Source organism: Peromyscus leucopus, chromosome 17, assembly GCF_004664715.2.
Source record: "Peromyscus leucopus breed LL Stock chromosome 17, UCI_PerLeu_2.1, whole genome shotgun sequence".
Taxonomy (NCBI): Eukaryota; Metazoa; Chordata; class Mammalia; order Rodentia; family Cricetidae; genus Peromyscus; species Peromyscus leucopus.
The window spans coordinates 13328863-13345589 of record NC_051077.1 but is presented as its reverse complement, the minus strand read 5'-3'; the positions used below and the strand labels follow the sequence as shown (position 1 = coordinate 13345589).

The following is a 16727-nucleotide window of genomic DNA, read 5'->3' as shown; positions in this document are numbered from 1 at the left end:
CTGATGGTGTTAGCGGAGTCTAGCTTACATGGTTCCCAGCCTTCCTAATACAGTTCCTCATGTAGTGGTGACCCCCCCCCCGCATAAAATTATTTCGTTGCTACTTCATAACTGTACTTTTGCTGCTGTTATGAATTGCACTGTAAATATCTGAGATGTAGAATAACTGATATTCAATGCCATGAGGGTCATGACCCACAGGTTGAGAACCACCGGTCGAGCTCCTTCCTTACTTCCTAATGTAACCCTGTGCCTTCATTTTACCTGCTCTTTTTAGGCTGGAATACAAATTTGGGGAATTTGGAAACTATTCCCTTTTGGTACAGCATGCTTCCACTGGAGCCAATGAAATTGCCTGTGACCTGGTTGTTAATGAGAATCCGGTCGACAGTAACCTTCGTATGTATATGTTTCTTCGTTAGTTTCTTAATTTGTGTTTTCAAAGTTTTCAGCCCTGTTGCATCTGAGGCTTCATGATGTGTTCATTAATTTAAAACATGGATTATGTATTGCCTCTACCATCTGTTTATGGTACAGTTGTAGTTTCTTTTTGGTGCTGGGGATTAAAATCAGGACCTCAGACATACTGGAGCATGTGCTCTACCGTTGGCCTATACCTCCAATTTTTACTAAGAAAATGAGATGATGTAGCACCCTATTTTGATGTTGCTAGGTCTACGCATGCATTTTTACAGAGCACACGCTTTCAAGAGTCCATACAGTAGAAAGAAGCTAGAAAGAAGCAGTTAACTTTCTGTTTGGGGATTTCCTTGACAACCTCAGCTAGCTGAGGTTCCCTTACGGTAAAGAACATCCTGAAGAATGAATTTTCTTATAACTCCACTGCAGAACATCTATTAATGTGTGTGATGCTCTATAAGGGACAGAAAGGAATCTTTGCATCATTATTAAGCTCTGTTCACAGAGAGCTAAGCGTGACGTTATTTTAAAAGAATGTAGAGCGTGGTCGCACGCCTTAATCCCAGCACTCGAGCGGCAGATCTCTGTGGGACAGCTGGTGCAAGTAGCTCAGAAAGCGCAAAGCTACACAGAGAAACCCTGTCTCGAAAAAAAAAAAAAAAAAAAAAAAAAAAAAAAATGTAGAGCTGTACCAAGGCAGTGTGGGACAGCTTAAGCAGTTAAAAGAAGAATGAGGCCCAGCAAGATGCTGGGTCCGGCAGGTTAAAGCCTGAGGATCCAAGTTCAGTCCCCTGAATCTCACATGGTAGGAGAGACCAGACTCCTACAAGTTGTCCTCCGACCTCCACACACGCACAGCACAGCACTCATGCATACATACCAAACAGTCAATAAATATGAATGTCACTGATGGAAAAATAACATGTAGAAAGTATGAAAACACAGGGTTACTATGGAACAAAGAAGACGAAAATAAAAGCAATGCTTAAGTTGCCTTTGGAGTAACGGGCACTTAATATGGACAGTAATTTAAAATGGTCAGGTGAGGGCCAGCGAGATGGCTCAGCAGGTAAAGGCGCTTATTGCAAAGCCTGAACCTGGCACCCACTGTTTGCTGTGACACCAAATAGACAGGCCTTTGCCAGCTTAGCCAACCTGTGTCACGTGGTCAGCTGCAAGAGGTGCCGCCTCAGGGTGTACGTGTGTCGCGTGGTCCGTTGTGGGCGAAGTCTCCTCTGTGTGAAAGAGTTATGGGTACCTTTGCATGACATTGTCTGTGAAAAACTTTCTGAATACCCTTTATCTCGGTCTGCGTATGTTCCTTAAACTATATAATCAGACCATAATTTCCCTGTATATAATTATCGGGACCAGAAACTTAACATTGATGCAGCACCGCTCTGTAGACCTTTAGACTTCCCAAGCTGTCTTTTTTTAACATACGTTTGTTTATTGATTGTGCTGGGGCGCCACAGTCCACATGTGCAATCACAGGACAGCTTTGGGGCTCTTGCTCTCTTCTACCGCGTGGGTTCTGGGGTCGGAACTCGGGTTGTCAGGCGTGGTGGTAAGGACATTTACTGCTGAGCCGTTTTCCTTGGTGTCATTTCTCGGGATCTGACCCAGGACCCCACGCTGCCTTAGCTGTGAGAACGGCTCTGTCCCTGCAGTGTCCTTTGTCTTCTTGTCCCTTTTGGCTTTGAAGAGAACTGGCTGTTGATAGACTGGCCCCGTTGGCTGTTTTCTCATGAGGAGGTAGAGGTTATCCATCAGGGGGTAGAAAATTCCCCAAGGAGAGTTGTATTCTCCTCCGTGTGGAATGACAGGAGACATCTGTGGTCCCCAGACCTTCTGCAGGACCCATATGTGTTATGAACACAGTGAGGACATAAAGCTGAAATGACATCATGTCTGGGCTTCAAAATATGTTAGCAAAACAAGAAGAAGGGACCTAATACATGAGACCTAGCAATACCATTTTTTTTTTTTTTTTTTCTTTCTGAAGATAGAACCCAAGTCCTTAAATGCAGGGTCAGCTGCCGGGCAGTGGTGGCGCACAACTTTAATCCCAGCACTCTGGAGGCAGAGGCAGCAGGATCTCTGTGAGTTCGAGGCCAGCCTGGGCTACAAAGCGAGATCCAGGAAAGGTGTAAAGCTGCACAGAGAAGCCCTGTCTCGAGAAAAAAGAAAGAAAGAAAGAGAGAGAGAGAGGAAGGAAGAGAAGAGAAGAAGAGAGAAGGAAGAGAAAAAGAAAGAGAAAAAGAAAAAAGAAAATGCAGGGTCAGTGCTCCACTACTGAGTTGTGTCCCCAGCTCCAAGAGAGACGGTCTCTTGATGATAGTAATAAATCATCCAGGAGCTGAGTGATAGATGGGAGTATGTCATGACATGCTCCTGCATGCTCCATTCTTAATTGGGGATTCAAGCTTTAACACAAGAATGTAAGCTTCTGCTCATATTTGTTCCAGCTGTCACTGACAGGTAGTGTAATGCCTCTGATACCTACGATGGCATTTTGAGAATAATAGGTTTTTTTTTTTTCTTTATAGCTGTAAGTATCGCATTCCTTGTTGGTCTAGCACTCATCATCGCGATATCTTTCCTGAGGCTCCTGCTGAGGTAAGTTGTTGAGGAGAGCGTGACTAGGAATCATAGACCCAGAATAATGTACCCAGAAAGGGTAACTTGGCCCTCGACTCACCGTCTCCCCTCTCAGGCCAGTCCCCAGAAGCAAACACACATGGCTGACCATTATTCTGTGTTTAATGAGCGTTTGTGCATCTGCCGGGTCTGTTCTGGTCCTGGGCATCCGAGCAGACTCTATAGTCTCTGACCGTAAGGCATGCTCGTGAAGGTGCAGATGGGCTTTTGCCTTCCATTCTCCCAACGTGGCTGCAGAGGAAGATGTCTGAGAATCACTTAGTTCCTAAAGAACCTCCGGGATTGAGTTTTGGTTAGTGGAGGTGGTTTCTAATATCTTTCGGAGAAGGCTGCCACACTGGAATCTCCTCCTCTTCTCTGCTTCTGAGTCTTGACGACCCCTCCACTCCATCTTTCTCTGCTCCCCATTAGCCCAGGGGTCTGGGGGCCAGAGGGCAGCACCAGGGCAGCACGTAGCTCAGGACCTCAGCATGGACTCCCTTTCCTGTGGGCAGAAGCATCTGAGTGGAGAGGACATTTGGCCTTCTCTGCCTAGTTAACAGGGATCCTGAGGAGTGAACCATGGACAAGACAAGAAAAATGGAGCAAACCAGATCCTGGTTTAATCAACTTGAAGATTTAATTAATTTATTTTTAAAAAGTAGTTTGTGTGTGTGTGTCTTGTCTTTCTGTGTGTCTGTCTGTCTCTCTGTGCCTGTCTGTCTGTCTGTGTATCTGTTCACGCACTCGTGTGTGTGTGTGTGTGTGTGTGTGTGTGTGTGTGTGTGTGTGTGTGTCCACAGAGGCCAGAGACATTGGATCTCCTGAAGCTGGAGTTAAGGCAGTTGTGAACCACCCAATGTAGGTGCTGGGACCCAAACTCAGGTCTTCTTTAAGAACAGAGTACATTCTTAATTGCCAAGCAGGATGGTCATTGTACGCACACATGTAACCCCAACAATTGGAGGGTAGAGGAAGGAGGATCTTGAGTTTGAGTTCAAAGCCAGCCTTGGCTACAGAGTGAAACTCGGCCTTAGGAAGGGAGGACGGAAGGAAAGAAACATTACATTTCACGTGTTCATCCCGTTAGGGTCTTGGGTCTCCTGAAGGACCACAGACTTCATTAGTAAGCTGTGTTCTGTAATGAGTCTTTCTCTGGCCCGCCAGCAAGCTCCCAAGTAATGACATGAGGACTTATTATAAAAGCTCGGCCTATAGCTTAGGCTTGTCCCTAACTAACTCTTATAACTTAAGTTAACCTCTTTATATTAAGCTACATTCTATCATGTGGCGTTACCTCTCTTCCATCTTGCACCTCCTGTTTCCCTCTGTGTCTCTTGGTGTCTCCTGCCCCTCGATTCTTTCTCCTCTTCCTTTCTTTCCCTAGAAATCTCATCTCTTCCTCCTGCCTAGCTATTGGCCGTTCAGCTCTTTATTAAACCAGTCACAGAAACTATCTTCACATAGAGTACAAATGCCCCTCAACAGTGTTCAGATTGGGAGAATGAAAATATAACCGTAGTTTGGCTGCCTTGAGGAAGCTTATGTATTCTGAACTTTCTAGCTCTGTGAGTGTTGGAAACTCACATCAATTTCATCCCGTGTCTAAGAAACCTGACCTTATCACGCGCTGCTTGGATGTGAACATTTGACTCAGCAGCTTCCCAGGAAGAAAGTAGACTTCTCGCAGTTTCATTTCTTTGGAGTCAGTTATTAGCTTGTCAGTCTTCTGGTAAGATGGACCTGCTGGTTTAATATAGCAGTGCGCTTTCTCTTGGTGCTTTTCATGTGAATGGATCCGCCCCTTCGCTCCATAGTGACAGACAGCTGGAATGAGCTGTTTGTAAGGAGGAGACGTGTGTCGTGTTGTCTTGCCCTCTGTGTAGTTGGACTAATCTTGGCCTCTCCTGGGGTGGGGGTGTGGACGGAATGCTCTGGCAGGAGGGACGCTAACGGCCACCCCTTGGCCCATTGTTTCCCAGTATCCCTGTGTAAGTTCAAGGACGTTTCAAGAATGTCCCCTTCCACTTGGAGAAGAGGCAGTCAAGACAAGTGTTTGTTTGTCTTAAGTGTTTCAACTTCTCCATTTTGGTGCTTCCTTGCCCGTGTCTATTTTAATGTTCTCATGTGATGGTGACGTGAGCAGTGCTGTGTGGACCGGAAATGGTCCTGTTGTGTAAGGGGAGACACAAGTGGAAGCGTTCGCTATGTGGAGGATGTGTGGGGCTCATCTGCACACTTGAGTGTGAAGAACACCTATAGCCAGGGAACTGAGCCGGCCATGGGACGGTGGTAAGGAATGCCGCTGTCATTCACATGCAGTGATGAGAAAGGCCTGCTCCATGGCACTGGCCACCAAGCCTGGCGACTTGACCAACTCCGGTTCCACATGGAGGAGAGAACCAACCCCAGCAAGTTGTCCTCTGATTCCCACACCATGGCATGTGCGCACCTCCCCCACATACTAAATAAACTCAAGAAAATCACTGTAAAGTATAGTAACATCATGACTGTGTTTAGAAATAAAACAGTTTTTCCCTTTTACAGATACCTCAGTGTTTATGGATGAGGTGATTTTATGCCCAGGCTTTCTGAAAATTCTAAAAGGCAGTGAATCAGGAGGGGAAGTTAAATTGCTCTTGTGTGGATATTTGAAGCTCAGTGACTCATTGTATTTATTAAAACATATGGGCGGCTTCGTCTTAAAGCAAGCTGAGTTGTATTTTTTGGTTTTTTTTTTTTGTTTTTTTTTTTTTTTTTCAAGACAGGGTTTCTCTGTGTATCTCTGGCTGTCCTGGAACTCACTCTGTAGATCAGCCTGTCCTTGAACTCAGAGATGCGCCCTCTTCTGCCTCCTGAGGGCTGGGACTAAAGGCATGCAATACCATGCCCTGCCAAATATTCTGTTTTTTAAAAAAAAGTGTGTGTGTGTATGTATGTGTGTGTGTGTAGCAGGGGCATGCACATGTGTGGGGGTCAGAGGACACCTCTTGGGAGTCAGTTCTCTCCTACCATATGGGTTCCTGAGATGCAACTCGGTTGTCAGATTTGGTGGTAAACTTCTTTTCTTGGTGAGCTGTCTTGTGTCTTGAGATCTTTAGAAAGATGTATGCCCAGGTAGAAATCTCACCTTAAAGAAAATCAATGAGTGAATTTACCCTTTTGCCAACCGTGCAAATGAATTTAATTTTTAAATTAGGTTGACCATGCAAAGAGAAGAATTGGATCATTGCCAGCGAATGCTCGCTCTAGCTTGCTCGGTGTGCACGGGTGCATTTGTATGTAGTCGTAGTGTGCACGTGTGCATTGTATGTAGCTGCAGTGTGCACGTGTGCATTTGTATGTAGCCGCAGTGTGCATGTGTGCATTTGTATGTAGTTGCAGTCACATAGACAGTGCTTTTTGCTTTTGTATGTAATCACCCATCTCTTGTGTGTTCTGTGGAGTCATTCCTGGGTTGCGTGGTCATAATTGTTGCTGTGTGCTTCACTTCTGATTTTAATAGCAGTCAGAACGCCTGGTGACAGAGAGCACCCTGGTGGCAGCGAGCACTGTCTGGTGAGATTTTCACAGCTCTTTGAGTCTCCATCATTATTCTCATTACCTCATGAGGCTCCTGCAAACTTGGATCTCTATTCTGCCATTTCTAAAAAAACTTGCATAAAGTTTATGGAACTTAAATTTTATTTTAATATCTAGTCACTTTGAAGATATTGCCATTCAAGAAAGAAAACTAATGGCGGCTTTTTTTTTTTTTTTTTTTTAAATACAGTTTGGATGACTTCAGTAATTGGATTTCTAAGGCAATAACTTCTCGAGAAACTGACCGCCTCATCAATTCTGTGAGTTATTTGAGTTTACATGTGTTGTCTGGGAGGTTTTTCTGGATTTGAATTGATAATTTCCCTTTTAGTGAGCATCATCGGCCAGCTGAATACACTTTAATTATATCATGGAAAGCCAGACTGTGTGTCCTGAATGTTTTCCCTGTGCTGAGTTCCTAACCCCGGGCCTGTGCATGCTGCCCAGACTCCACATGGAGCACCATTCCTCATGGGGACCTGGATTCCTCTTCCTGTCTGGCAGTCCCCGCGTGTGGGATTGTCAGAGTAAGCCAGAATTGGTGCCTGCTTACTTGTTTACCTGCTTCATTTTTCTTTTTCATTCTCTCTCCTGAGGAGACAGGGTCCCATAGCTTAGGCTGACCTCTAATGTTCTATGTAGTATATAACTGAGGATAGCCTTGAACTCCTGATCCTCCTTCTGTCCACCTCCTGAGGGATGAGGTTACAGGCATATGTCATCTTGTTTGATTATGTGGTACGGGGAATCAAACCCAAGGCCTCAAATATACTAGGCAAGCACCTTTCCAGGCGTCCCAGCCCCCTCACGTCTATTCTCTATTTTATTACTTATTTATTAATGCATGTGTATGAGAGAGACCCATGGGTGTGAGTGTGTGCATGCATGTGCGATGCCTGCATGTAGCGCTCCGAAGACAACCTTTGGAAGTAGATCTCCTCCTCCTTCCACGGTGGGCTCTGTTGTGAGGTCTGCACAGCAGCCACTTGGCCGTCTTGCTAGCCCCCGACATGTGTCCTTGATAAAGAGTAGCCCTGCCCTCAGCTTCTGTGGAGGTCCTGTACCCGTCTCTTTCTCAGTGAGGGTGGAAGCCTGGGCTGCCTTAAGATGTACACTTTTCACTAAGCAGCCAGCCCTGTTGGAAATGAGCTGAAACATCAGTATTAAATGTGTAGATGCCAAGGGCCATTGCGACGACTAGATATACTGTGACGCTTGTGTCCATGTCGGTTCTGGACAACCGAAGAACCAGCTCGCACCTTATTTTTTTGGTGCAGGGGGCTGAACACGCGATCTCTCGCGTGGTAGGCAAGCACTGTGCCGCTGAGTTCCACCCTCGGCCCCAGGACCATTTCTTTGTGCTCACTGGCAACTGTGACTCCCAGCAAACTCAGCAAAGGGCATAAAAATGCGAATAAAGCAGAGAATCAAACCTCTGAATGGGATCCTTACAAAACCAAGTTGTTGTCCCAAAGTTCCCCTTGCTTTTCCGCTCTAGTTTCTTTGCTGAAATGTCAAATAATGATATCTGTTCCTTAGCCTCATTAAGTACCATCTCTTTGTTTGGAAGGAGCTAGGATCCCCCAGCAGAGCAGACCCTCTCAGTGGGGACTGCCAACCAGAGACGCGCCGCACATCTGGCTTGCCACACCGTCTCCGAAGTGTGGACACATTTAGGGGGTAAGTGGGGCTCCCAACCTGGTGGGGACGGGTCCATGTCAGATTTTGTAGTCCCACACAAGCCCGTTCTTAGCTGAAGGTATTTGGCATATTTTTAATTTCTCTGTGTACTTTGCGCCTTTCCTGGAGCTCACTTGGTAGTGTCACAGAGATCCGCACCGGAGTGCTGGGAGCACTCCGGCTTAGCTGGCGGAGTGTTGCACTCAGCACTCGGGCTGAGGCCAAAGGATTGCTGAGCATCCAGAGCCAGCCTGGGACACCTAACAAGACCCTTTATCAAAAACCAAAAAGGAAAAGTCGTGTCTGCGGCCTCTTTCCTTGGACTTGTCGTGATCAGGGGCTGGAGCATAGGCAAACCACTTACTTAGTCATTCGGAGGTCATTCCCCAGCACCACAGAAAGCAAACAGAAAAAGTGAAACCAAAGACGAGGTCCTCCTGAGGTTAAGAGAGAAGAATGGAGGAACATATCAGAACAGTCTCCCCTAGTGTGGTTCGTAGCCTGGGCAAGTGGCTGTGTTCGGGCCACCCTGTCTCACTGTGTCTAGGAAGAAGCAGCTGGAAGGTATGCCAGCCCACAGCTGCATCACACCCTTGAATACTAGAGCGCCTTGAATAACAAGCCCTCTGATGGTAGATCCACAGTCATGTCGTAACTCGTCACACTGTGCTTCTGGTAGAAGGGCAGAGGCCAAACTCTGACAAAGTAGATAACTGCAGCCCCAAACCAGATACACAGTGTCAACTCTTCAATTTCTTCCATCTGAGAAGGACTGGCTTCTGCCGGTAGCCCCACATTTCCTTCCCAGACTCGAGTCCCGAGGACTCCCTTAGATAAACGGGTGCCAGGTCCTGTGTTGGAATAAGCTGCCCCTATCCAGAATCCTTCGAGCCAGAAGTGTTTCAGAGTTCCGAGTGTTTGAATGTTAACACTGAGAAATCCTGTGACTGGGACCCAGGTCTAAGCACAAATTTACTTTTCTCTCCTGTGTCCCACATGCATGGCCTGAAAGCGACCTTAAACAGGACTTTTACTGTGCCTGTGGGTTGTTTGTTTGTTTGTTTGTGTCTTTTGGGGCAGAGTGAGGCATGCTGGGATTCGTAGCAGGCTCTACTCAAGGACAGCAAAGACTGCATCACCACCGGCAGCACCTGCATTTTTACCGAGCTGTCGCGACAACAGTGTGGCGCATCCCACCCGTGGCATCACGGACGCACGTGCTTTTCATAGGTGTGGGGGGACCCACCCCCACTCCTTCCCCAGGGTACTCTTGAGGAGAGAGGGATAAGAGTATTAGGTAGAAATATAGAGGGGAGAGGAACAGAAACACAGGATAGCCTCGGGAGGGCCTAGACCAATATCCACCGGCCCCTTCTGTCTCTTCTAAAGGGCCTTTTATAGAAACGCCAAGGGGTGGAGCAAAAGACCTCCCCTAGCACAGCCAAGTGCAGACCCTACTCAACCTGGTGACCACACATGTGGTCAAGCAATCCTCTAATGCAGCCCTGCTGGGTAAAGCAAGCTCCGATCTCACTAGGAAACCTCTGTGGGCCTCCACACATAGGTGTGTTTCACAGCTGGAGAAATAGAACCACTGAGTTAAATAACTTTCTCATTCACTGCACAAGGCACACACAGGCAGGTAGATGTCTCAGCATGTCTGTGTGTTCCTTCTCAGGAGAGCTACAAAGGATAGCCTGTTCAGAGTCCATTTGAGTGTACTCTTTTTCCGTCTGTCTTCATTGACACTTGGAGATAAGAGGTTCATAGCAGGACAGAAACCAGCATTAAGTGCCTAGGATGTGCCTAACAAGAAAGCAAGACTCGAGCTTTGGACCTTCCGTTTTCTGAGTCCCAGGCTTCTCTGCCTTCTGTGACAGTCAGCCTGAGATACCGAAATAATTTAAAAAGTCGCATTACTGGAAACATATCCCTTTGTTTTCAGATCATAAAATTCAGTAGCATAGGTAGGGTGTTGTGGCGTACACCTTTGATCCCAGCACCCAGGAGGCCGAGGCAGGTGGATCTCTGTGAGTTTGAGGCCAGCTGATCTACAAAGTGAGTTCCAGGATAGACAGGACAGTTATACAGAGAAACTCTATCTTTTAAAAAAAATTTTGTTTTGTTTTGTTTTGTTTTGTTTTTGAGACAGGGTTTCTCTGTGTAGCTTTGCACCTTTCCTGGGACTCACTTTGTAGAACAGGCTGGCCTCGAACTCACAGAGATCTGCCTGGCTCTGCCTCCCGAGTGCTGGGATTAAAGGCCTGTGCCACCATCACCCAGTGAAGTTTTTTTTTTAAGAGAGAGAGAGAGAAGAGAGAGAGAGAGAGAGAGAGAGAGAGAGAGACAGAGAGAGTGTGTGTGTGTGTGTGTGTGTTAGTTGGGGATTCCTGGTCATGGCGCATCTGTGGAGGTGAGAGACAGCTTACCAGACTGAATTCTCCCCTTCTGCTATGTGGGGCTGTGGTCTTTAGGCATGTAGTGAGGGTCTTCACTAGCTGCGCCATATTTCCAGCCCAAGTGTACATTTTTCATGAGATATTGTTAGAAATGTTGGTGACAGAACGTCATCATGTGGTCCCTCATAGTGAGCACCAGATAATCATCTTACATTCTCTGCTTGTGTCACAGATTGCTCTGCAGAGTCGCACTGTTATGTGATGCCCCTTGTCTGAAAGTGTCTGTCTGCACTTACGGATTTGTTGTGGTCACACGGCCCTTCCTTTGTTTGCCTTACAGGATAGCACTCATTGTCATGGTCTTCGTGAATTATGGAGGAGGAAAATATTGGTACTTCAAACATTCAAGTTGGAATGGTAAGCTACCAGTCCCCCAGCCTCACCCCCCCACCCCCAGAACTGGACCAGAGGATGGCTCAACATTCCTGTGGGCGCCCCACCAGGGCCCTCCCAGCCCACGTAGAACCACCCTGGGCTTACTCAGAGCCCTTTGGTTTTGTTCTTCCGTGGATCTAGAGTGATCCTCTGTAATAACACAAAGACTGGATTTTTCTGCTGTGAGACTTCGGGTCTCTGTGGGAAATATAAGACTTGGTTTTACATCATCATTGTTACAGTGTAGATAGCAGAGCTACCGTATTCTAGGGGTGTCTACCTCTTCTAAGACTTAGAGTCCTTCTTGGGGTGCCACTGAGTCTGAGTGGCACTTGATAATATCTATAAATCTGGGTGGGTAGTTGCTGGACAGTGGGTATTTTAGAACCAGGAAAATGGCATAGAATACCTGATCATTATAGACACGGACTTTTGAGAACTTTTAGTTGTCTTTATTCTGGCCAGACAGAATATTTTCTTTTGTAAAAATAAATGTTTTTTTACAATATAATTCTACAATATAATTACAGAATATTTTTGTTCTGTAAAAGTCCAAGAAGCCTCTAAAAGATATTCATTATGATTGACCACTGGTACCCAGGTTCCATGCATGGATGATGGAGTGCGCAGCTGATGCAGATCAGTACTCAGACCTAGAGTCCAGATGCTTGTACAACCTGGATTGTGCTTAAGTTATCTACTGAAAACAAGAGTTATTACGTGGCCTTTTGGCTGAGGTCAGGTGTAAAACAAGACTCTGGTGCTGGCTGCCAACTTGAGTTCAGTCCTCAGGACCCACATTCCTATAAGTTGTCCTCTGACTTCTCTCTGCACATGCTTCCCCATCCATAAATAAATACATAAGGTTAACACAAGCATTTAAAACAAGAGTCCTGTCTCCCACCCATCCCTAAACACCGGCTTCTCTCTTGTGTGACTCAGTGGTTTCCGTTACGAGCCTTGCTGGACATTCTGCCGGAAGACACGGGTGTCTGGTGGAAGGAGGGAATAGGTTTTGACGAGTACTTCTGGGAGGTCACAAACCCGTCCACAGACGTCTAGTTGAATGGTTTATATGATCAGGGAGCCCTCCCCGGCCCCAGGCCCAGGGACTGTATGTGGCTCCTGTCTGTGGGTTGTACTTTCTGTGGAAATACGCGGGGAAACATACACGTTCTGGAATTGGGAAGTATTTATCTCTTTCTCACTGCTTGTTCTTGCGTCATTTCGCAGGACTGACTGTGGCCGACCTCGTCTTCCCATGGTGAGCTGACATTATACTGTGAGGGTTAGACGTGTTAATGATGAACTCCAGGCGCCGACACTGATAATAACAGACAGAGACAACAGCACTGCCCCTTCCCCTTGGTGTCATTTAACCACAAGCGAGCCCAGACTTGAAATCTCCTCCTCGTTGGCTGCCATCTCCTGTGTCTGTTGCTGGAGTCTGAACCCGTGCCTGCTGGAAGGCTGTGTCTTTCCCTCTGTCTGACTGTTGTGTGACTGTCCATTTCTGTCTGTGGGTGCTGTGTGTCTCCCCTAACAGAGGACTCCACTCCGTGTTTCTTGAACAGCACCAATGGGAAGGGATGGGATGCTTTACAGAAATCTTTAGTAGAGTTCTACAAGGGATTGAGTCGCTGGCGTCAGCTGATCCCGCCTGACACAGACAAAAAGCGTCATTATTTATCAACCGGTGCAGGAGTAGAGGAAAAACACTCTCCCTAGTGGACTCCCGGTCTTGTCAAGGCGTATTTCCTGTATGGTGCAGCACTTGTGTTGACCCCAAGGCTTTGAGCATCTTCGGTGCTTTGTCATCGGGGACGGTTCCAGGAGAATGTCTCAGGTGTGGGAGAAATATTTGGGTTGTTTTTCTAGAGGATTTGGATAGGGAGTATTGTTTGCCTGAGATCTGGTAATGACTTCAGCATGCTGCTCTATGAGACAGCTAAGCCCTGGAAGGGAAGCCAGGGGACTCTGGGAGGCAGCCAGGGCAAGCTGCGTTTCCCTAGCTCTGAGCCAAGAACTAGAAGAATATACTGTGGTTTTATATTGGTTACTTTTCTCCTCAGTGGGACGAAATACCTCACAAAAGCAACTTAGAGGAAGAAGTTCCTTTAGCTCAGGGTTGTGTAGCCGTGGAAATGGGAGGAGGCAGCTTTCTCACACTTGAGAACCAAGCAGGAAGCCGGGTCTCGTGGCAGGAAGAGGGCTGCTCCGGTCCTCTAGTCCCACCCGTAGGCCTGGTGTCCAGAAGGACCCGTGATCTCCTAAAACCCCACCAAATGGGGACCGACTGAACACGTGACTCCTTCCTACCAAATGGCGAGAGACAGAGACGGAGACAGAGACAGAGAGAGAGAAACAAACTTTTTTTCTTTGAGGAGAAGGAAAGATTGGAATGTGTTGTTTCTGAAGGACTTGGGTGACGTGTTAACGCAAGCCCCTTGGATCCCAGTGTCCATAGCTTTCTTCTCTTATAAAGCTTGCAGGGTTGTCCATGGAAATCTCACTCACTATTAGCCAGTTTCCCTTCTACAGCAGGACTTGAAGATGTTCTGTCAAAATTCCCAGCTGGTTCCCCACCCCCACGCCCCCCATATTATGACACTGTTTCTGTGATTGGCTGCTGTGGATGGATAGCATGTCACCTCTCTCCTATAAGATATTACAGATACATGTATAAAAATTGGAAATGGCTACCTACCAATAGCCTTTCTTTTTAGGTTTGTATTTATTATGGGAACTTCAACTTTCTTGTCAATGACCTCTGTCCTACAACGAGGATCTTCAAAAGTCAGACTGCTGGGGAAAATTGCCTGGAGAAGTTTCCTGCTGATCTGTATAGGAATTATTGTTGTCAACCCCAATTATTGCCTTGGTCCATGTGAGTATCTCTGCCCCTTTGTTTATATATAGTCAGGCTGGACTATGGAAAAGACTTGTTTTACATATGTCCATGCATATTATATACGTGTGTGTGTGTGTGTGTGTGTGTGTGTGTGTGTGTGTGTGTGTACACTACACACACTTTCAGTGTTTGGGATCAAACCCAGGCCCTTGTACATGCTAGGCAAGCTTTTGGCCACTGAGCCCCATGTGTCATAATCTAACGTAATTCTTCCATCCCGGATCCCTCCCAAAGGACTGATTATTAGAGAGTATGTGTACTGCTTGTATATCGTTGGGCATTATTACACTTATCTTGGAAATTTAGTAATGGGAGGCACCTCTGTAACTACTCCAATCCCTGTGATGCGAAAGGAAAGTCAGGCTGAGTGAGGTCGAAGTCTTGTTTCTGGGTCATGTCCATGTATGAAGGGACAGAGGAGGAAATACCAAGGTCACTTTGCTCTCCGACTCTGTCTCCTGGCCCTTTTGGACCCATGGACTCTTAGTTTAAGAATCTGTCCTTGCTGGGTGTGGTGGCACACGCCTTTAATCCCAGCACTTGGGAGACAGAGGCAGCGGATCTCTGTGAGTTTGAGGCCAGCCTGGGCTACCAAGTGAGTTCCAGGACAGCCAGGGCTACACAGAGAAACCCTGTCTCAAAAAAAAAAAAACAAAAAAACAAAACAAAAAAAAGGAAAAAGACTCTGTCCTTGTCTGTGTGTCAGCTGTGCTGCTGGGAAGGGGACTCTTCTCCTCGCTTCTGTGCTCTTCAGAGACACCAGGCAGTGACAGAGGATCCGAGCTCCTTGCTCTGTACCAGATACACAGGGAAAGCAGCAGTTACTGTCCTGGGGGCTTGCCTCGTCTCTGGCAAAGGAGAGCAGATACTTGCACCAAGTCTAGCCCTCGGGCAGGAAGTGCCTAGAAACCTAAGTGGTTCTCCACCTTCCTCTTGCTGTGGACCCTTTATACAGTTCCTCATATGGTGGTAACCCCCAACCATAAGATTATTTTCGTTGCTACTTCGTAACTGTCATTTTGCTACTGTTATGATCATAATGTAAATATCTGTGTTTTCCGATGGTCTTAGGCGACCCCTATGAAAGGGTTGATCGACCCCCAGTTTGAGAACCTCTGGCTTAGAGAGAGAGCTCATTTTGCTGTATTCCACATGAAGTGGTGTTCTTCCCAACCTCAGGGGAACCATTATAGGGTTTGCTGTAGGCTCTGTCCCCGGACCCAGCCTGTAACCTGTTGTACAGGGTGAGCACGGGCTTGGGTTTGGTCTGCATGTTTCTGGTGACATGAGGGTTTATCCATATTCCTAATAGGAAAGGGCTAGGAGCTGGATTCAGTGGCCCAGGGCGGCCCTGCTTTATCCCCCTACTGAGTGAGGTTGGCTGGCGCCTTGTTTACAGAGGACGCCATGTCCTCAGCGCACATGTATTCACCAGCTACGATAATTCACTTACAGATAACATAGATATGGCTCCCCTGCCGGAGACAGTACTGTCTCGGGGTAAGATGCCCTGTGCTGGCTTAGCCTTCGGTGGCTTGTGTCTTTGGCAGTGTCTTGGGATAAGGTGCGGATCCCTGGTGTCCTGCAGCGCTTGGGAGTGACGTACTTTGTGGTTGCTGTGTTGGAGCTCATCTTCTCAAAGCCTGTCCCTGACACTTGTACCTTGGTGAGACTCTTACCTGTGTGTGGGGTGGAGGCGGGGAGCCTTGCAGGCCGTTTTTCAGGTACTGTTCACCTTCTTTTTGAGTCAGGTCTTTCATTGGCCTGGAACTCCTTGGGTAGGCTTGGCTGCTTGGCCAGTGAACCCTAGGGATCCTCATTTACATGGGTTCCTGGGATGGAACCACGGTCCCCTACTGACCCACCTGCCTTCTTATCCCCAGAAATCCTATTCTTTACATGAGGGGGAAATTCATGGTATGGTTTCCTGAATTTTCTTTTATCTTTTTTTTTTTTTTTTTAATTGATTCTTTGGGAATTATACACCATGCAACCCAATCCAGCTCATTTAGTTTTCTGAATTTTTATAGTACATAGTGTACCACTGAACTTCTGCTAAGAAAGTACTTTTTCTGTTTCCATTAATTGTTTCCTTTTGTTTGTTTGGTTTTTACGACAGTGAGACAGGATCTCACTCTGTAGACCAAGCTGGGCTTCGAACTCACAGAGATCCTCCTGCCTCTGCCTCCTGAGTCCTGGGATCAAAGGTGTGCGCCACCAACACCATGCTCTCTATTTTTTTTTTCTTGATGTAGTACTAGGGATTAAAGCCAGGGCCTCACATGTGCTGGGGAAGTGTTCTACACTGAGCTAACCCTCCCGCCCACGTATTTCTAACTAATGTTTTACTGTGATATTTCAGAGTGCAAGAACATCAGACGTCATCACACATGTTAGATCCTGTTGGGTGGGGTTTGGCTTGGTGTTAGATAGGGCCTGTGTGGTCTACCCTGGCCTCACACTCACTGTGGTGCTCAAGGTTGACCTTCAACTCCTGATCCATCTGCCTCTACCTCTCAGGAGCCACTGTGCCTCACACTGTTAGATCAGATTGTGTGTGCAGGCCAGAGAACACCCTTGGGGCCCACGTGTTCTCTTTTTGAGATTGGGTCTCTCACTGGCCTGGACCTAACCGAGTAGTCTAGGCTTGCTGGCGAGCG

The 16727-nt window shown here is 46.9% G+C and overlaps 1 protein-coding gene across 2 annotated transcripts in view; it reads left to right on the top strand.

Annotated features, from left to right (window-relative positions):
- Hgsnat (heparan-alpha-glucosaminide N-acetyltransferase) overlaps positions 1-16727 on the top strand; it is a 30652-nt gene that overhangs the window by 4896 nt on the left and 9029 nt on the right. For both annotated transcript variants that reach the window (XM_028854822.2, XM_028854823.2), the window contains 8 exons: positions 278-399; positions 2970-3039; positions 6833-6902; positions 8213-8322; positions 11062-11138; positions 12390-12420; positions 13883-14043; positions 15618-15733. In XM_028854822.2, coding sequence (XP_028710655.1) covers positions 278-399; positions 2970-3039; positions 6833-6902; positions 8213-8322; positions 11062-11138; positions 12390-12420; positions 13883-14043; positions 15618-15733 — 757 coding nt within the window. The remainder of the gene's footprint in view (positions 1-277; positions 400-2969; positions 3040-6832; positions 6903-8212; positions 8323-11061; positions 11139-12389; positions 12421-13882; positions 14044-15617; positions 15734-16727) is intronic.